This window comes from Diabrotica virgifera, chromosome 9 (genome assembly GCF_917563875.1).
Source record: "Diabrotica virgifera virgifera chromosome 9, PGI_DIABVI_V3a".
In the NCBI taxonomy this organism is placed as follows: domain Eukaryota; kingdom Metazoa; phylum Arthropoda; class Insecta; order Coleoptera; family Chrysomelidae; genus Diabrotica; species Diabrotica virgifera.
Genome location: NC_065451.1, coordinates 62,124,726 through 62,147,568, shown reverse-complemented (window position 1 = coordinate 62,147,568; position 22,843 = coordinate 62,124,726). Strand labels below are relative to the sequence as shown.

Below are 22,843 nucleotides of genomic sequence, written 5' to 3'. Positions count from 1 at the left end.
TAAAAATTTCAACACCCCGTATCTCCGAAACTAAGCATTTGCGGACATTTATGTTTATAGAGCAAACTGGTATTAATTTTTCATGAATAATTAGCCCTTAAAATTTTTCATACTTATTTACTAACACCCTGTATTATTAACCAGAAATTTCAATAATTTATTTCGATAAGTCTGAAAAGTCATTTAGGATAGAAATTATTTGTATGTGTGTAATTAAATAAAAAAAAATTGATACCATTGAATTGAAGCGATAGAATTTCTTTGTATATAATTAAATAAAAAATTCATGATTCATTTGATATTTTTAGTTAAGTTGAAGGAACCGAAAACTTTTAGTTTTGTTTAACAGGTTGTACGCTACTCAATAATTTTTGAGTGACAATTAGTGGTTTATTTAGGTTCAAAATAATCTTTTATTTTGTTTTAATCAAGGACTGAAACTTATTTAGTAATAAGATTTTTTATACACTTAGTATGTGTATAAATTTTAAGAGTATTGAATAAATACATAATATTTTTGAAAGTTGTAAAGCAGGAAAGATTTATGAACGCCCGGCACGGCACAGCCTGGCACGGCACAGCACAGGTCGGCACGTTCAAAAACCCATTTGTAACGGCCGGCACTGCACGGCACCGGAAAAATGATCACTTGCCATGGAGACCTCGTCGGAAGAAGAGGCTATAATAGTAAGTGAAATTTGTGCTGATATTGAAACAGACGAAAATGCACAATTACGGCAGAAACATCGGTTTTGGGTTCACGAAATATTAAAAAAAGAAGAGAATATTATGGCGATTTTCATCATCTTTTCCCGCATAAAGATGATCCAAAATTTCTCAAATATTTTCGAATGCCTCAAACCAAATTTTTTATTTCCATATTTCAAAACAAACAACGCGCTTTTAATTAAAAAATCAACAATATATCTGCTTACTACCAACAATTATGACGCACTGGCGCCGACTGGCCGTTCCGTTTGCGTGAAGGACTGTGCCGGGCCGAGCTGGCCGCTCATGGTTACGTTGCATTTAAAACTATACAAATGAATTTGGACTGTCCTGTGCCGTGCCGGGCTGTGCCGTGCCGAGCGTTCATAATGGGTTTCCTGCTTTACGCACTATGCTTACAAACTAATTCCTTACGCTACGCTTCTGGAGAGAGACTGTAATAATTACGGTCGTCGAGCCCCAACATATGGCTTTTCAAGGGCCCTGTACTTTGTGAAGTGACCTACATATATCCTGTGTGTGGTCTTCTAACGATTGCCTGTATATTTTGCAGATTTGAATAGAGTAACACTAAGACAATCAGTCCTGTGATGGATGACCGAAGTTAAGTTTAACGTTTGAGTTAAAGTTAAGATAACTCTCAGGAATAACGTGCCAATAACTATATAGGTAAAATTTGGTGTGATGTATCGCTCGCAGTTATGAGATAGTTATATCATCAACGTTATATTAGAAAGAAGTTTTGAGGAACAAATTTTGAAGTAACAAAGAGAACCTTATGTACAAATAGTACAAGTTGGAGTGAGCGCATGAGATTGTTCCGAACATACCCGTCGTCGGCTACCGCCGATGACCGAACAGCAAACAGCTGTTTGGGTTCCTTGGTGTTTCTAAGTTGCTTTCAAACGGTAGATAGAAACAGGGTTGCCAGATTGGTGTATTTTCCCAAAATTTTGGGTTAATTTGAAAGCGTCTATTGAAATTTTTCTAAGCAGAAATTGTAGTGGGATTTTTTGGGGGCGGAAAATTATGGATGATTTTAAGGGGTCATGGTAAATTAAATTTGCGAATGTACATAGAACTGTATATTATACTCCCATATAATCGAAGACGATAGGAACTATGAATTATTTCCATGGCCCTCGTTGATATTGTAGTATGAATTTTGCTTTACTGTTCTCTTCATTTGACTAATAATTTATTAAAATGCGGCAACAATTTAAATTTGGGGACTTTGGGGTATTTGAGCTTCAATTTCAGGGAATTTCAGTTTCTAAGTGGGGGATTTATAAAATATCATCTGGCAACTCTGGATAGAAAGCTCAGTAGGTACTTAAAATAAAATTTCAACTTATATCGCTCGATTTGATTTTTGTATAATTTTTAAAATTGTATTACCCTTCTATTCTTAATTATTAAATTACTAGCTTCTAAATTCACTTGATTTCTGTCTAAAAACAAGTCAAAAGATGAACCTAACCTTGCATAACTACAGAGTTATCTCATAACTTGAGGTTTAACGTCGCGTTATAAAGTGACCAGATAACTCAAAAACTGTCAAGAAATAACGCAAATAGTTAAGTATGATTCATCACACCAATTCGATGGTTATAACATAACTACAGGATAACTTTACGTTAACGATAACTTCGGTCATCCATCACAGGGCTGAATATTATGTATTAGCTTTTGCTTTCAGTTGTTCAACCTTTGTATCATAAAGACGAAAATACACGAAAACTCCAAATTTTCATTGTAAACAACCCCAAAAATCTGAGATTAATTACCTGAGTTTACCTTTATATTGGCGCACAACTAGTGGCTTGAAAATTACGGGATAAATCGTATGTTTCGGTAGTTTAAATGAAAAATCACCTCAGAAAAAGCGTGCTTCAGCATAATAATTACTAAATTACTTAGTGTTGGACCCTCTTTCGCCGGCGTTCGCGTGAAAAGTGAGTTTCGATAGCTTAATCGGACTATTTTCACTATAAGCTCGCTAACTCAAATTAAAATAATTAATTGCTTCGCTGATTAAATAATTAAGTGGACCTACTGTTTGTTATGGTAGGGGAACCCAAGCGGGGATTTTTGCAGTTACTCGAGCGCGTCAGATTATCATATGGGGAGAGACCTGGTACCCTGCAGATGTACCTCTACCATATAATGGCTCTTAACACAGGGGAGTTAGTTAAGGGGGGCCCGAAAAAAAAATCTATCCTTAAAAAAACTCGAAATTGTCAGATTAAGATAAGGTAAGTTAAGTACATGCAAAAGAGTGTATATTTCAAAAATCTGACGATTTGAGCCGGGCGTAAGGAAATGGGTGAGTCCCAAAGTTTCACAAGAAAAAAGCGAATATTTCGCGAAATGAATCACAGATCGAAAAACTAAACAATATGTACTCAATATTTTTTAAAAATCTATCGAATGATACCAAACACGACTTCCCAGGGAGAGGGGTGGGGGGTAAATTTATTATTTTAAATACGAATCAAGCGATATTTCGCGAAATGAACATCAGATCGAAAAACTGTAAAATACACTTATTCAATATTTTGGACATATCTATCGAATACATAGGCGTAACCAGGATGATCCTAAGGGGGGGGGTTACAACTACCTGAAAGGGGGGGGGTTACAACTACTGGAAGGTCTCTGAGGGCTATGGTGTTAAGCGTATAGAGCTCAAAGTACATCCCAATGGGGGGGTTACAACCCCCAAAACCCCCCCTGGTTACGCCTATGATCGAATGGCATTAAACACGACCCCCCAAGGAGGTGGGGCGGGGGGTTACTTTAAAATCTTAAATAGGAGCCCCCATTTTTTATTGCAGATTGGGATTCCTTACGTAAAAATAAGTAACTTTTATTCGAAACATTTTTTTGGATTATGGATAGATGGCGTTATAATCGGAAAAAACGATTGTTGGAAATGGAAAATTAAATTAAAAAATGGCAAGCGCCTGCTAAAATGGAAAACTTTACTTAACTTTTTTTGGTTTTAGGACCTACTCTTTACAACCCAATAGGTCCCCATAACGCTGGAGTGACTGCACATTTAGCATACTTTACTCCCCTACCATTAACAAATAACAAAGTGATTCGTTTTAGTTATTCGGGCGCTTTTGTATATTTTTATTATTTATTAGACAATTGACTGCTTTGGTTACGTGTGAAAACCTTCTGTTTTGTCTTTGTCGAACTCGGAAGTGATTTAGTGCTAGTTGTTCCAAGAATCGTACAGGTGGTATGCAGAAAGGTGCTGGAGGTATTCTTTATCCAAGCGTGGACACAGATATTTACTGGCAAGTATTTTCCAATTTTTACATGAGAAATCATCTGTAAAATTTGCGTTCTACGCAAAACATTGAACATTTGAGTGTGATAAAAAATAATTCCGAGTCGGACTATGTTTTTACAAATAGATCTGTGGCTATAAATATTAGGGACATGGCTCAAAACGTAATGTTGACCAATAAACAATTTCAAAAGGTGTTGTCGAGAATGTCGGTACAAAGTGCTCCCGTTTCGGCGTCGTCTTAAAGTGGCAACTTGTCGAAATGCCATTCGCGCTTTTATGGACACAAGGACACCGACGTAAATGCCATTAGCGCTGTAGAAATCTATAAAAATTGCGCATTAGTGTCTGAAGAAAGTGCTTTTCGGGGAATCGCGATACTTTTTGATAATTTCGCGGCGAAATGGTATCAAGGAGTTAAAGATACTATTTCGACATGGAAGGAACTTGTTAGTTTGCTGAGAATTACGTTCGGTACGAAAAAAACGGCATATTATGGTGTGTACCGCGAGTTATTCGCCGAGGAGCAAGACGGAAAAACGACAGTTCACGTCTTTGTTTGCCGCTGCAGGGCTGTCCTCGCGCAACTAGAACCAGGCAGCCTTGCCTGGTTCTAGTAGAATGTTGTTTTTCAATGCTAAAATGAATTAAGACATTCCTCAGAAATACCATGAAGGAAGAACGACTAAGTGCTTTAGGTATGCTGTCTGCAGAAAGACATTTTGTAAATGGCATTGACAATTTTAATAATTAAGTCATTGAAACCTTTCCACCAAAAAAGAAAGAAGGATGGACTTCACATATCGTAAACTTTAACAGTGATATTAAATAACTTTGTGCGTGTGTGTAAATAATAGAATAGTGTTATTTTTATATTTCTAAATAGGCTCTAGAGACCAAATCGTAACAACAAACTTCAAGTACATCAGCAGTGGTAGGAAGAATGAAAGATTGACAGCATAGGATTAAGGGACGTAGTGGTCGGATGAGTGCGAGAGACGGAAGCTGATGCGTGATGACGAGCGACTGAGAATCGGGCAAAAGAAGGACATCGGGGAGAAATCATGCCTTAACGGGCGATTCCACCCTGATGTCCTAGTATGAGAGGGGCGGGGTTTAGCTGGTCCCGGCCACATCGGAGTTACGGAGGGCAGGGAGGTCCGATTTAGGGCCAAACTGGTCGACGTGACACTGATGAGGTTTCAGCTCAGGAACCCAGCACTGTTGGAAATGTTTACTTCCGACGTCTGTTTGCAGATTCCCCACCTAGTGATGAAAAAAAAAGTACATCAGCAGTAAATACTGGTGGTAAGTTGAGTTTTTTTATTGTTAATTACTTAATTTACGGAACTGTTTTGATACATTTTGGTCAGTTTCTTGGCATCCCAAAAATAGTAATATAAGATAAAAATATCTGCACCTATTTTTGAAGATATTCTTCTTTAGCGGCGAATCGATTGAGGGTAAAATTTGATTTATCCGCGCGCATGCGCACACCGACAGTATGGTATTAGTTGTTATACGGGCTCTGATTGGGTGTTGAAATTTTGAAATGATCTGTCAATAATTATTGTTCAATATGGAGGTTATCGGTAAACAAAAATATTGTATATTAGTTTTTATTGATGTGTGGACAGAAATAAAATCAAATTTATAATTATAGTGACTTTTTAAATAGTTTTGAAAAGCCGCAGGTACGTAATTCTAAATGTTTCAGTTGGAAATACCTAATAGTTTCAATACCTATCTATTTGGAAAATGTAAACAAAATAATTTAGTTACCTATTAGTAGGCAATGCTTTAATTTACATAATCTGATTACGAACAAACTTTCTACAAATCTTCATCTCATGTATCGTTTTCTTACTCTATATTTTGTTGTATTTTATTTCGACAAAAATCAAACTAATAATTTTATTAAATTCATATAAATTTACGGTGTAAACGTTTAGTTTGTGTATATTCCCACATGACGTATACGAGAGTTTGGTGCAGTTTGAAATGGCGTCAACTTTCGTACGGCGCGGTGGACGTGAAGTGGGTTCAAGCCCCAAGCAAGTTATTATTTTTTTATTTTTTTTATAGATTTAATGATTGTAAGTATATTATTATATAATTTTTGAAGATATTCTTCTTTTTTGAAAGTGGTAGATAAGAAAGTTAGTTTGATTTTTAAATAAAATAAGTACAAATAACCTTTTAAGTATATTTACTTCGTTTAAATTACTTATTATATAATAGAAGAATATCTTCTTACGTGCGTACAAAGTACACACACACATTCTTTTTTTTTTAATTTCTATTTTATATCCTTTTTGACAATATCGTGAAACCGTCACTAAAAATTTAGGCAGCTGCCCGGATTCTGGCACTACCTTCCTAAAGTTATACAAGCCGCCACTGCACGCAATCTGTAAGTACGCGGGTTTAAAGATCGCGGACTTACTCGGCTCGCCGTCGGTGATACACAGCGGACTTAAAGTACGCGGTTTTAAAGATCGCGGTCGCCGTCGGTGGTTTGTGCTATTTAGGAATTTTATCGTATTATATACTTCGTATCGTATCCTGTCGTGTTATATATTTTTAATACATACTAATAAAAAAGACGAAATCGAAAAGTATGGATAACAAACAAAATATCATAGATAAGAGGGTAATATTTTTATCAGGAGGATAAAACAGCCTATAAATAATTAGGTTTACTCAAAAACAAATAATCAAAAATAATTTAGTATAGCTTAAAATAGTATTTTACGGTTTTCTTAAAACTTATAAAATGTAACTTGTCTCCTTTAAACAATAAACAATTGAATTATTTCTAGACAATTTGCTTAATTAGTGAAAATATAAGTGTAACTTTAAACGCAATAACATATGATGGCTCGAGGCTCGCGGCTCGTGGCAGTGATACACGTACGGGTTACGAGTAAGATTTCAAACTTGTTGGATCGACGGCGTACTTACTCGGCGGACTTAAAGTACGCGTACTAGCTGTGATACACGCGCGAAAAAGGTCGTCGAGCCATAAGTTCGCGTACTTACTCGCCTGTGTATCACCCCTTTAGGGATTCCGTTTCCACTTTTACGGAGCATAGAGGCATAGATACAAATAGACTTCCGAACGGTAAGGTTGTGCCCGAGACGTTCTTATCAACGAGTGGTTAAATTAGTAAATTAAGGATATCATTTATGGTGAGTGATGTCCGACGATCCAATTAAACTGTCGTTATGTTATCGCGAAACCAGAAACCAAAAGTCGATTAATAAGTAAATTTTTACTTTTATTTTTATTAAAAATAAAGGAACAATTATTATTTTAAAATGTTTCCTATTTAGACTCCAACTGAGGCAATATTAGTCCAGGAAAAGAACGTTTTATTTTCAGAAAAGACACAACGTTCGCAAAATGAACAAGCATTATATAATGCATGGGTTCAATCAGAAAATAATGTTAAAAAACTTAATATAGATAATCAGCGGCTAAATCAAATAATTATCGCAATGGAGCAAAGATTAGCAAAGCTTGAGAATACCCAACAAGATATAGGGTCAACAGCAAGCGCCGATAAAACAAAAACCGAAGAAAAAACATGACAAATCTGAATATTTTACCGATAAAGAAGATTTAGTCAACGAAACGGAATGGATAAGACAAGAGAACAGGAAGACCAAAAAGCGCAAAATGGATACTTCATTATCTCCTTCCTCTCCAGAAAAAGCAACAGCAGTAAAACAAATTCAAAAGCCAAAACTGCCACCACCGGTTGTAGTAGAAGGTTTCGAAGATGCTGCCAACTTAAGTAAGACTCTAGTCGATGCTGGTATTAAATCCACCATGAAAATAATAAACAGTGAAATCATAAAAATCAATACACCCGACAGTAATGAGTACAGAAAACTAATAAACACTTTAAACATGAGTAAACTTTCCTATCACATATATGAAAATAAACAAGAAAGACCAATCAGAGTAATGGTTAAGAAACTACATCATACCTAACAGCCAAATGTCATAGTAAAAGAGCTACAAGGAAGAGGATATAAAGCTATAAAAGCTGATAAGAAATTGAAGTTGGGAACTAAAAAACCTCTTGATATGTTCATCCTGACGTTCAGACAAGATGAAGATATAAACAAAATCTTTGGAATAACTGACATTTTGAGCATGAGAGTAGAGATTGAACCACTAAGAAGCTTGAAGCTAGTACCACAGTGCAAAAGATGCCAGGCCTATGGTCATACCTGGAAATATTGTAATAAGGAACCAATATGTGTTAAATGCATCGGTAAGCACCTTACCAAAGATTATCAGAAACCATTAAAAGAGGAACCAAAGTGTATGCATTGTGGTGAAAATCATCCTGCAAGCTACCGAGGATGTTATGTAGAAAAAAAAATACAAAAGCTGAGAAATCAGAGAACAAATAAGGCTAGTCTACCAAAACCACCACAAAGGTTCAATGAGAAGGAAAAGCCAAAAGCACAAAACGTCACTTCAAATAGAAAATACAGTGATGTAGTTAATAATGTGAAACAAACGGAACAAGAATCGGAAACTGAGAATACATTAAAAATAATATTAGAAAAGCTCATCAAGATAGATGATAAAATAACACAAATAGATATACGAGTTACTAGATTGGAACATAGCGCTAAAAGAGCTATAACGAAAATTAGAAATGGCTAAGCAGCTACGAATCGTGGAATGGAATGCCAATGGGCTTCTACAACATATGAATGAACTGCAAGCCATCCTAGATACAGAAGAAGTTGATTTATGTCTCATATCTGAAACACATTTCACGAAACAATCTTTTATAAAGTTTAGAGGATACAGGGTATACCACACTATACATCCTGACAATGCAACAAAAGGAGGCAGCGCACTAATAATAATAATATCGTATGGCATTTTTGCCGGGGAGATCCTTTCGGACAGTTCCGGCGCCATTTACATATTTAACCCTGTTTCAAGTAATTAGTGCCGATGTACACTAGCCCAGGGGGACCGACGGCTTAACGTGCTCTCAGAGGCACGGTGAGACGGCTCGTGTCATTATTGGAAATCAAAATGGTTTGTCTTTGGCAGGGCTCGAACCCACGTGCACTGGCGTATGAGGCCAGCGGTATTGCCGTTACTCACGGCCGCTCACTAATAATAAAAGATAACATTGAACATTATGAGGAGCTAAAATATGAAACAGAACACATACAAGCAACTACGGTATGTGTCAAACTCAAAACTAATTGCGAAGTTAATGTAAGCTCAATTTATAGCCGCACTAGGCATTCCATTAAAAAAGAACAGCATGTAGAATATTTGAAAAGTTTGCGAAAAAGATATATCATTGGAGGTGACTTTAATGCAAAGCACAGCCAATGAGGATCAAGATTAACAACAACTAAAGGAAAAGAATTACTGGCAGCCATAAAGAACAGAAATGTGAAGTAATATCAACACCAACAGTTAGACCGACTTATTGGGCAACAGATAGAAACAAAATAGCGAACTTAATTGATTTCTTTGTTATTAAAAATATTTTATCCAATTATGTAGATATTAATGAAGGTTGGGATATGAATTCAGATCATTCACCCATAATACTTACTGTGAGTGACACGATTATCAGAAAGGATTGTAACCCAATACTAACAAATAAACTAACACACTGGGAAAGTTTTAGATCAATCCTTGAAGATAGAATTGAATTAGCAGTACTATTAAAAAAACCTGAACAACTAGATGATGAAGTTAAGTTGCTTGTACAAAATATACAAAAATCATCATGGGAAAGTACTCCTACTATAAGATCAAAGGTCAAAGGAAACAACTATCCGAAAGAAATTAAAAAGTTAATTAAAGAGAAAAGAAAACTTAGAAGGAAGTGGCAACAAACCAGAGCACCCCAAGATAAAACAAATTTAAACAATGCTAGTCAAAAACTTAAAAGAGAGATTCAAAATATAAAAAATGAGTCAATTAGTTATTACCTGAGAGAGTTGACGGATGATAACAGCACGGAGTACTCTCTATGGAAACCAGCAAAAAGGCTAAAAAGTCCAGTAACCCATTCTCCACCCATTAAACTAGAAGATGGTAACTGGGCTAGAAGTAATGAGCAAAAGGCAGAGAGATTTGCCACATATTTAGAAAATACATTAAAACCGCATGATGACCAAAATAATGAGCAAATATCGATAGAGCCTAATCAGACATAGGAGAGAATCAGACCAACATTCCCGAAGGAAGTAGTTGATGAAATAAAAGATAGTATAAATCCTAAAAAGGCACCAGGATATGATCCAGTTACTGGAGAATTACTAAAAAACCTGCCTCGTAAAGCCATAGTCAAATTGACCAACATCATCAATGCTGCATTTAGATTGATATATGTTCCAAATTTATGGAAAATAGCTGAGGTTATAATGATACCAAAACCAGGAAAATCGCCAAATGAAGTGTCTTCATATACATAGACCATTATCACTTTTACCAGTCATGTCGAAGCTTTTTGAGAAACTTCTGCTAAAAAGAATGAAACCAATAATAGAAGAGAAAAAAATTATTTCAAACCACCAATTTGGCTTCACAAATAAGCATTCTACGATTGATCAGGTACACAGAATTACTAACATAATTGAGAAATCATTAGAAAAAAAAAGAAAGTCTGTTCTACAATCTTTTTAGACGTAGCTCAGGCCTTCGACAAAGTTTGGCATGAAGGTTTAGTCTACAAACTCAAAAATCTTATGCCTACACAATATTCAGAAATTATTATATCTGACAGATATTTCAGAATTAAGCAAGAAGACGTGTACACTGATCTAAAAGAAATCAGAATAGGAGTCCCTCAAGGATGCGTATTAGGTCCTGTTCTCTACCTGTTATACACATACGATATACCTGAAATGGAAAATGATGCTATAGTCACATTTGCAGATGACACCGCTATCTTAGCAGTAGGTGATACCAACGAAGAAGCAGCAGAAAAATTACAGTTGGCAATAAATAAAATACACAACTGGACTAAAAAATGGAAAATCAAATTAAATGAATCTAAATCTATTCATGTTAATTTTACAAATAAAAAAATCTAAAACATTCCAATTAGAATAAATGATGCCCAAATACCATATGCATCTTCTGCAAAATATTTAGGTATCACAGTTGATGCAAGGTTTCGCTGGAAAGTCCACATTAAAAAGAAAAGGGAAGAATTAGGTATCTGTTACAAAAAAATGGATTGACTGATGGGAAGAAACTCTGCATTGTCCACATATATAACAAAATATTTCTATACCAACAAATACTTAGACCAGCATGGATGTATGGTTGCCAACTCTGGGGCTGTGCCAATTCAAATAATATCCAGATTATACAGAGATTCCAGAATAAAGTATTAAGGAACATCGTTGATGCTCCTTGGTATATCCGAAATGTCGACCTCCACAAGGATCTTGAGATGGAAGATGTAGACAAAGTTATCAAGAAGATGGCAGGTAGTCACCAACAACGGCTCCATAGTCATATAAACATCGAGGCCATCCAGCTGCTCGATCATACTGGGTTAGAAAGAAGGATCAAACGAAGAAAAACATTTGAGTTAGTGTAAAGTGTTAGTGTAAAAGCAGAGCATAGTGTTGTATTGTGTGTTAGTTTTAGTTATAAAATGCATACTTGTTAAAAAAATAAGAGGATACAGCAATAAAAAATTTATTGCTGTAATTTATTGCTCATTATGTCATCACCATGACAACGCGACAGTTAAGGATATTTGATTATATGAAAGTGTGTCAAAAACAGTGCGAAAAAGTAAATCCCATTTAAAATATATTGTTACTTCACGCACACTTTAAACCCTTCACGCACTGCTATCTATAATGACAGTTTTCACAAACTAAAAACTTATAATATGACATAGAGTAGATAATAGCTATTTATGAAACAGTTCGTGAAGTATGCTTTTTGCGAACGCACGCGATGTTTAGAGCACAAGCGACAACGTAGCGAGTGCTATACATCGCGTAAGTTCGCAAAAAGTACTTCACGCACAATTTCATACAATATTTTATCTACGATAAACAAATAAAAAAACTGTAACTCTTCGCCACTGGAATTCATTTCTATTCTACTATTTTTAGAACTTTGACATTGAAAAATCCTAATTTCTTTCAAACCACAAAACTGTCAAAATTTTTGTTGTAATTTATTGCTAATTTTGTCATCACCATGACAACGCGAAAGTTAAGGATATTTGATTATACGAAAGTGTGTCAAAAACAATGCGAAAAAGTAAATCACATTTAAAATACATTGTTACTTCACGCACTGCTATCTATAATGACAGTTTTCACAAACTAAAAACTTATACATAATATGACATAGAGTAGATAAAATTTTTTTATAATATCACGTTTTTTTTTAGTTACATATGATATTATATAAAATTATAAACTATTTTGTTGTTTCAATTCCTCTGTCATGAAAGAATTTTGTAATCGATTTTAAACAAATATAAATCAAAGAAATTGTTTAAAATGGTTAAAATGGTAAAAAACTAATGAATCATGTTTCGAAAGAATAATTGTAATGTACGTTAATATATCTAATTAAACTAAACTAAATAAAAAATAGGAAACACTCCGGTTTGAACCGGGGACCTCTCAATCTGCAGTCGAACGCTCTACCACTGAGCTATATAAGCTATTGACTAACGTACTTTACAACGGGATCTTAATGTCATTGCATTATTTGCATTTAAAATGACTAAAATTTAAAATCAAACTCAATACATCCATGTAAAAGCTGTTGAATATTGCATTGTCATCGAGTTCTGAGCTATTCTGAAAATTTCAGATGTCTAGCTAGTCGGAAAATATGTTTAAAATCGATAACAAGATTTTTCTCGACACAGTGACAAAGAACAAGTGAGGTATACGAAAACGTTTTAAAAATACTTACATTAACAAGAGTTCGTCGAACAATCTGATTAACCCTAAGACCGTATATCTAAGTCCAAATATCCTAAATAAAGCCCTATGTAGTGCAGTCTTTTTGTGTATCCTATATTCTTCTTTCCATGCTTTTTCTAATTTTGATCCTAGTCTACTAGATGTGTGCTCCTTCAACGGAGAAAATAGTTCTTCTTCTGTTAATTTGTACTTGTACGTTTTTTTGAAGATAGGGAACATGTAGCTGAAACAATAAAGCAGGTTAAGTATTTGGTTATTTCGGAAAATGTCTTTTTTTTTCAATTAATATATAAATATAAACATATTTAATTAATATTATAACTATAAACATATGTAATTAATAATATTTTACGTGCTGTAAAAAAGTTGGGACAAGAAAGTGTTAACATTGGTACGGATCTATTTATAATTAAAAAACTTACTAAGGAAGTAAAACTTCGCTTGTAGGTAAATGGTATATAAATTTTTATTAAAATTTTATCTAAAATAATCCAAATTGGATAAAAGTGGGTACATCTATAGTACAAAATCACACAAACGTTTTCGGACCAATCAGTCCATCATCGGGTGGTAGAAACTTTAGATCCAAAGTAGTTGGAACTAGCTACATAGATAGGTCAACAGACCTTCATTTTACAATAATTATGCCATTTCGGCTCTTCGACAGACTCTGTCAGTTTGAAGCCAAGATGAAGACCACATTATAATAACGCTGCATTTTTAAATCCTTTTAACATCGACTTATTGTCGACATTGTTGTAGCCGAAATGGCATAATTATTGTAAAATGAAGGTCTTTTGACCTATCTATGTAGCTAGTTCCAACTACTTTGGATCTAAAGTTTCTACCACCTGATGATGGACTGATTGGTCCGAAAACGTTTGTGTGATTTTGTACTATAGATGTACCCACTTTTATCCAATTTGGATCATTTTAGATAAAATTTTAATAAAAATTTATATACCATTTACCGACAAGCGAAGTTTTACTTCCTTAGTAAGTTTTTTATTATGGTATACAGCCAATGAGAGGAATCTTTTCCTTTTTATTTTATAATTAAAAATTAACGGATACTAAATGGCATTATAAAAACTTTGTTGTCAGACTTTTTCTTAACAATGTATAAAAATATGAAATTTGTTTAGGCATATAGTAAGTATAACTTCTTATTCTAGCGTTACTATTATGTCGTAAGGCCGGATAGCTCAGGATGTCTGACTTCCATGCAGAAGGCCAGGGATCGAATCTAAGCGCACGCGCTGGTGAGGCAAACTCTGGGCTAATTAGCAAAATACAAGGAAAAGTTATTTACCAGCAATTTTATTGCTGGAATCGAATCTTATGATTCTATATATTAATAATATAGGTATGCAAATTTCGCAGATAGCGTGCTACTTTTTTTATAAACAAAATGGCGCCCGAAAATCGCGTTTTTTTTCAATTTTTGCTCTATAACTCCAAAGATTTTAACTTTACACCAAAAATACCCAAATAAAAATTCACCGTAATTAAATTCTGGGTAGAAACGTGTTTTTTCCGATTTACTTCGACGAAAATTTTCCCCGGAAAATGCGGATTTTTCCAACAAAATCTTTAATTTTCAACTAAAATTTTAGATAAGTAAGTGTTTATCAATAATTAAATAACTTGACAATATAAACGCTCTTTTCGTATAGATTATAATTACAGAAGCCGATGGAAATTGAATGAACAGTTTAGCAACAATTGAAATGTTAGCAACAGTTGAATTGTTAATTAAAAATTTACGGTCGCTATAACACCCACAATAATTATGATACATAAGAATATGATTTTTGTATAAAAAGGCACTATGTCTATCTAATGTACTTTAAAGAATTGAAATTGGACTATTTAAGCGGTCTCAGGGATATTTTAAAATTATAAACAATTTTTTGGCTTATAAACAAATAAAATATCTCGGAAAATATTAAATTAAATTAAACCATGAAAACAGTATTGGAAAGCATGCGACAGGACGCTTTTTACAGAAGGAAAAACGTTTAATTGTGATACGTGGTTCCTGAGATACAACCGGTCAAAGTTGACCGGCATGTACGGCAACGATATAAACAGTAGGATCATAACTTTCGAACCATCACCTTTTTATTTCGGTCCTCTTTCTCTACACCAATTTTCATATATTTAAAGTACTCATAACATATATTATAATAATAAAATCTATCGATATTACGAGTGAAAAATGACAAAAATAGCAAAATTCCAATCAAAAATTAGGTTAAAGAAAATGGAATCTCAAAGTTCAAAATCGATATACGTTAAAAAAAAATACATTTTCTCGGCTTCCCATGAAGCAATTTTCTTCATTTTTTTTTTGTTCCCAAGTAACTGGAGTAGATCCATCTAACTAACGCATTACTAAATGTCGAAGTTGCTTGTATTTTGTCATAATAAATTAATATATAATATACATAACTAATTATACAGCTTTCAAATGAGAATATTTGTATTTTTAACGTTAAAAGATACACTTGTGTTAAGTTTATCTAAAAAACGTCTACAACTGGAAAAAATATGTAGTTTTCTTTTCTTATAAATAAATTAATTTATTAGAACAAAACAAAAGCAACTTTCACATTTAATAATGCATTCGTTAGATGGCTCTACTCGAGATACTTGGGAACAAAAAAAAAATGAAGAAAATTGCCATGGGAAGCCGAGAAAATGCATTTTTTTAACGTATGCCGATTTTGAACTTGAGATTCCATTTTCTCCAACCTAATTTTTGATTGAAATTGCTATTTTTGGCATTTTTCACTCGTAATATCGATAGTTTTTATTATTATATGTTATGAGTATGTAAGATATGAAAATTGGTGTGGAGAAAGAGGACCGAAATAAAAAGGTGATGGTTCGAAAATTATGATCCTATTGTTTATATCTTTGCCGTACATGCCGGTCAACTTTGACCGGTTGGATCTCAGGAACCACTTAACACGATTAAACATTTTTTCTTTTATAATAAGCGTCCTGACGCATTTTTCCAGTACCGTTTTCATGGTTTAATTTAATTTAATATTTCCCGAGATATCCTATTTGTTTATAAGCCAAAAAATTGTTTAAAGTTTAAAAATATTTCTGAGGCCGCTCAAATAGTCCAATTTCAATTCTTTAAAGTACATTAGATAGATATAGTGCCTTTTTATACAAAATCATAGTTACACTTATGCATCATAATTATTGTAGTTATTATAGCGACCGTAAATTTTTAATTACCAATTTAATTGTTCCTAAACTGTTTATTCAATTTTCATCGGCTTCTGGAATTATAATCTATACGAAAAGAGCTTCTATATTACCAAGCTATTTAATTATTGATAAACAATTACTTACCTAAAATTTTAGTTGAAAATTAAAAATTTTTTGGAAAAACCCGTATTTTCCGAGGAAAATTTTCGTCGAACAAAATCGGGAAAAACACGCAGAATTTAATTACGGTGAATTTTCATTTGAGTGTTTTGGGTGTAAAGTTAAGATCTTTAGAGTTATAGAGCAAATATTGAAAAAAAAACACGATTTTCGGGCGCCATTTTGTTTATAAAAAAAGTAGCACACTATCTGCTGACTTTGCATACCTATATTATTAATATACAGAATCATAAGATTCGATTCCAGCAATAAAATTGCTGGTAAATAACTTTTCCCAAAAATGGCCTATTCTCCGATATAATCTGCCTACTAGACTAATATGTTTTTAAATATCTACAGCTCCCAGGTCGACTCAGAATGAATAAAATGAGTACATTGGGTAAGACCAACTAATTTTGGTCCACGCTGGACATAGGTCTCCCCCAATTGTTTCCACACTTTTGTGCTGATTATTGTCAGTTGTTACTAAAGTATAAGGGATTATACTCATATGTAAAACATTCGGAACAATGGAAAAATACCTTGCTAATGACACCTAATTTAGATTAGACACACTGATACACTGTTCATCATATTTTGACTGCATCAGATATGAATCATTATATGCCATTCTGAGAAAACATTTTGTCATATTGTTTTTGTTTGTTCAAACTGTTGTTAATACGAAATTGGTAAATAAATTCTATTGTTTGGTGCAAAGCTATTTGATAAGAATAAAAAAATGTTTGAGGAGTTTATATCTAGCCAATAATCTTAATGTAAGTCTCTAGCCAAATAAGATTTAATTCTGAAGGCTTTGCACAAAACATTGTTAAATTAACATTGACTTTACTATGTGTATTATTTGATATTCTGTAAAAAGAGAAATAAATATATTTTTTTAATAATAACTTTATAGCAATTAGTAGGTAATTCTTTATTAGCATAAATACTTTCTTCTGAAAGGATTTTTAATTTAGGAACAAAAATTATTCGAATGACCTGAACTGAATGATTCGAACTGAAAGAATTACATACATAAAAAATTTATTGAAAAATCTTTTATAAAAGGTATATATTTATTAAGAACCCACAGAGCCACACCTAAATCACAGAACGTTTTAGATCGACATAGATCATCATCAGTAATGATGAGGCAAATCATATGCTGAGCCACCAAAAATACATAGGTAAAAACACTTTAAAGGTTAACAAAATATGGAGTTACATTATTATTAAAAACTCCAAGTGATGGATAAAAAGCCGTATGGATATGGCCTTTGGCATCTTATGACCCCCACAAAGCACGTGTGTTGCTTGTTTGAAGTGTAGTATGTCTTTACATTACGGACGGTCAGTAGCCAATGTAAAGACATACGTAATTACATACAGCATAAACGAAAAGCCTGTGGGGGCCGGGTTGTTCCACGGCCAGCGTCGTGCACAACCCGTCCTAGCACAGAGGGTTAATCAAAGTCAATAAACTCTATCTAATCAGCCCTAAACATCCATCCTTGGATATAGGCCTCCTCTTCCTTCTTCCACGCCTCTCTATCTTGGGCAATTTGCATCCATTTTGACCCAGTGTGTTTCTTCAAGTCATCTGACCATCGCATCTGTGGCCTTCCCCTTTTTCGTTTGTGGTTCCATGGTCTCCAATGTATTACCATCTTAGTTCATCTTTCATCCTTCTGCCGTAGGGTGTGTCCGGCGAACTTCCATTTAAGCTTTGCTACTTGGGTAGAGACGTCTTTCACTTTTGTTTTGTTACGGATCCATTCGTTTCTTTTCCTGTCTGATAATTTAATGTTCAGCATTTGTCTTTCCATGGCTCTTTCTGTCTTTGCTATTTTTTCCATATTCTCTTTTGTAAACGTCCATGTCTGAGACAGTTTTCCGAATGATGCCCAGGCCAACCTTATTCTTCTCTTTATTTCTTCGGTCTGATTTTCTTTATTTAATCTAGTGATTTGTCCTAGATATATATATTCTTTTACTTGTTCTATTCTTGTTTGTGCCACTGTAATTACTAGTTCTTCTTGTTGATTGGTCATGGTTTTTGTTTTACTGTAATTCATCTTCAGTCCTATCTTTGTCGATTCTCTATCTAGTTCTTCCATCATTCTTTGTAATTCTTCACTTCTTTCTGCTATTAATACAATATCATCAGCATATCGTAAGTGATTCAGATATTTCCCGTTTATGTTTATACCCAAACCATCCCAGTGCAGTTGTTTGAACACATCTTCTAGCGCTTGGTTGAATAGCTTGGGCGAGATGGTATCTCCTTGTCTTACTCCTCGGTTTATTTTAATAGGCTCCGTTTGTTTCATTAGCTTGATAGTTTTTGTTGCCTTATCATATATATTTGTAATTAAGTCGGTATATCTGTAGTCTATTCTGCTGTTTTGTAGGGAATTCTGTACTGCCCAGTGTTCCACATTATCAAATGCTTTTTCGAAGTCAATACATGCCATGTATAGCGGGATGTGATATTCGTTAGCTTTTTCGATTAATATCTTCATCGTTAAAAGGTGGTCACTTGTACTGAAGCTTTTTCTAAATCCGGCTTGTTCTCTTGCCTGGTATCCATCTAATTTAGTTGTTAATCTGTTTGTTAATATCTTGGTTAATAGTTTGTACATCACATTTAGTAAAGTTATGGGTCTGTAATTCTTTAGATCCTTTTTAGCTCCTTTCTTAAATAGTAACAATGTTACTGCTTCGTTCCAAGTGTTGGGTATTTGTTTTGTCATTAATATTTTATTCATAAGTGTGTACAAAACTTCTCTAGTTGTTTTCCCACCATTTTTTAGCATTTCTACAGTTATCCCGTCTTTTCCTGGCGATTTATTATTCTTCATCTCCTTGAGTGCTCTTTTTATCTCATTCTTACTGATTTCTGGTTGTAAGTCGGAATTGACATTTTTTATTTTTATTTGTAATTGCTTAAGGATTTCTTGTGTTGGTTTCTGTTTTGTATTGTAGAGGTTTTTATAATATTCTTGTGTTATTTGTATAATTTCTTCTATATTATTGGTCTCTATGCCTTCTTTGTTCTTTATACTATTAATCTGTATGCTTCCAAGCTGTGGTTTTAAGCACTTCATATTTTTATTTTGTTCAATGGTTTTTTCTATTCTTTCTTCCTGTACTATCCTTTGACTTTCCTTGATGTTCCTTCTGATAGCTTTGTTTGCCTCTTTGTAATCTACTGTGTTTCTCTTATCTTGTTCTATTAATGTTTTTCTTTTGCTCATGAGGTTTTTTGTTTCCTGGGATATATAGTTTTCCTTTTTTATTTTTGTTTGTGCTACCTCTTTTCCCGCCTTTGCTAATGTATTGGTTAATAGCTGATTTATTTCATCGATATTTTTGTTTTCCAAATCACTAGTGGCCGGTATACTTTCCCTTATTTTTTGTTTATATTCCTCTTTTGCTTTCTTAAGTTTTCCCATATCTAGTTTCGATCTATTTTCCATTTTCTTTTTTGTTTCGAATTGGCTATTAATGCTGAGTTTGGCTCTGACAAGTCTATGATCACTACCGGTTGAGAAACGATTCAGCACTGTAACATCTTTGATGATGGCTTTTTCTGTTGTAAGGATGTAATCTATTTCGTTTTTAGTATTGCCGTTGGGACTTATCCATGTCCATTTTCTTTGCGGTTTTTTGTTAAAAAACGAGTTCATAGCAAAAAGTTGTCTTTCCTCCAAGTAGTTCAGTAATGTATGTCCTCTATTATTTCTTTCGAGGTATCCATATTGTACTATTCTGTGTTCGTCTTCGTCTATTCTTACCCCTAATTTGGCATTGAAGTCTCCAATTATTAGCGTCAATTTAGTTTTCTTTTCTTCCACAGCGAGTGTTATTTCTTCGTAGAAGTTTTCAATATCTTCATCTTTATATGTGCTTGTTGGTGCGTATACCTGTATAATTTTCAACGACGTTCTTTTTAATTTAAGCATAATGTAGGCTACTCTGTCTGATATACCCTTGGTGGATTGTATGTATCTAACGATTCTCTTGTTTATTATAAAACCAACTCCGTTGTTGGTGTTATCTTCATTACCTTTGTAGTACAGCATGTTTCCCGAGTTTAATAGTATTTTTTGTTCTCCTTTTCTTCTTATCTCTGACAGACCGATGATATCCCATTGTATATGAGTTAGTTCTTCTTCTAATTCGTGGAGTTTAGTGTCTTCATTCATGGATCTGATGTTATATGTACCTACGTTTAGTTTAGTCGAATGTTTGCCTCCCCCAGAATCCTTGAGGCGGACCGGTTTGTCGGTGTGGGACTGTGAGTTGTTATCTCTACCCACCTGGGGGTAATATTCCGTTTGTTTTGTGATTCGACATGTTTTTCTTTGAAGAGGGTATTTTGACATTAAAACGCCACGCTTGTCAGGCGGGTTGGCGAGTTTTCATTCAGCCGCCCATTCTGGGTCAGACGCTGTTGTCAGCCGCTCATTCTGAGTCAGACGCTGCTCTGTTTTGATTCCATACAAACCCTAAAATCAAGGGGTTGCCACGTCCGCCATCCATACCGTACCGAAGGTGTTCTTCTCCGCCATGGCTGCCGTTGTGGACTTCATCCGTAACCCTGGACAAGGGACCCTAAACAGGTACTAGTTTCCCGGGTCAGGAAACCCCTGGAATCTACGGAGGGCAGGGATTGATTCATTTTCCCAGGTAGGACTATCCAAAGGAGTTCCTATCCGCTACCCATACCGCAATAAACTCTATGTTGCTTAATATCAACAATTTATTAAAATTAGTTAACACGTCGGGGTAGCGGGTAGGAACTCTTTTGGATAGTCCTATCAGGGAAATTGAATCAATCCCTGCCCTCCGTAGATTCCTGGGGTTTCCTGACCCTCCATCTCCTATCCCTCACCCTCCTATCTCCATCAGATATGCCGATGATACGGTGTTGATTGCGGATTCCGACTTGGGTCTACAACGACTCATCGACAAGACCAACTCGACCTGTGAGCAGTTTGGTATGAAAATTAACATTAAAAAAGCCAAAGTGATGTCAATCCGAAAAAACCAAAACCTACCTCAACCTTGCACAATAAATGTGCACATTTTAGAACAAGTCAATAGATTTAAGTACTTGGAATGTTGGATCGATAGCAGCCTGAATCCTGATCTAGAAATAAGATCGAGAATAGAACAGGCCAGAAAATCTTTCGAAAAAATCAAAAAACTACTTTTAGACAAGGCGAAAACGGCGGGTTCGAAGGGAAAAATATTCCCATGAATTTTTTTTGCATAATCACATTCGTGAGACATCCCAGAATAAGGTTCAAGAAGTCGCCCACGGGAAAAGTGGACCAATTTTTTTTTAACAATTTTTTTTAATCAAATTGCAAGAATCAATATTTTTGGGCCGAACAATTTTTTCTTTAATTTTTTTAACCATTCTGGACAAAAAACGTCTCTTATAATTTTTCTCTAAAGTTGATCGTTTTCGACTTAAAAGCAATTTAAAATTGAAAAAAACGAAAAATGGCGATTTTCAAGGCTTAATAACTCGGTTAAAATTTATTATTATGAAAGTCCATATATGACTAAATTAAAGCTTAAAGCCCCCCCTACAAGATCCTGAAGAAATTTTTATCGTTATTTTATTACTAAGCTGTTATTTTTAAGTAACAATAATAAGCACCATGCACGTGTGCGGGGCTGTAAATGCTGAGTGCGAGAGAGAAGCCATTCCAGCAGTCCAATTGTGCATCTTACTCGCACTCACATTTACAGCAGCGTCAATACGATGTAACCACTCATTGTTATTAATTAAAAATAACAGCTTAGTAGTAAATTAATGACACTGATTTCTTCAGGATCATGTAACGGAGACTTTAAACTTTGATTTAGTCACTTTCTGACTTTCAAAATAATCATTTTTGACCGAGTTATTAAGTCTTAAAAATGGCCATTTTCGCGTTTTTCAAATTTTAACTTGCTTATAACTCGAAAAAGATCAACTTTAGAGAAAAATTATAATAGACCTTTTTTGTCCAGAATGGTCCAAAAAACCTAAAAAAAAAAATAGTCCGGGCAAAAAATATTGATTTTTACAATTTGATTAAAAAAAATTGTTAAAAAAAATTGGCCCACTTTTCTCGTGGGCGACTTCTTGAACCTTATTCTGGGATGTTTCACGAATGTGATTATGCAAAAATATCTCATGGGAATATTTTTCCCAACGAACCCGCCGTTTCCGCCTTGTCTATTTGTGATTCTCGAATAAAACGCGAAATTCTAGTACGTTTATCCAAATGATACGTCTGGTCGACTCTTCTCTATGCAGTTGAGACATGGACCCTTAAAACATCAACCGTAAATAAGTTGGAGGCCTTTGAAATGTGGATCTACCGGAGAATTCTCAAAATTTCGTGGACATCGCATACCTCAAACGAAGAAGTGCTGTATAGAATAGGC

At 34.4% G+C, this 22,843-nt stretch overlaps 1 protein-coding gene across 1 annotated transcript in view; it reads right to left on the bottom strand.

The window, feature by feature from the left end:
• LOC114325185 (probable multidrug resistance-associated protein lethal(2)03659) overlaps positions 1-22,843 on the bottom strand; it is a 276,165-nt gene that overhangs the window by 134,492 nt on the left and 118,830 nt on the right. The window contains exon 2 of the mRNA XM_028273181.2: positions 12,993-13,226. Coding sequence (XP_028128982.2) covers positions 12,993-13,226 — 234 coding nt within the window. The remainder of the gene's footprint in view (positions 1-12,992; positions 13,227-22,843) is intronic.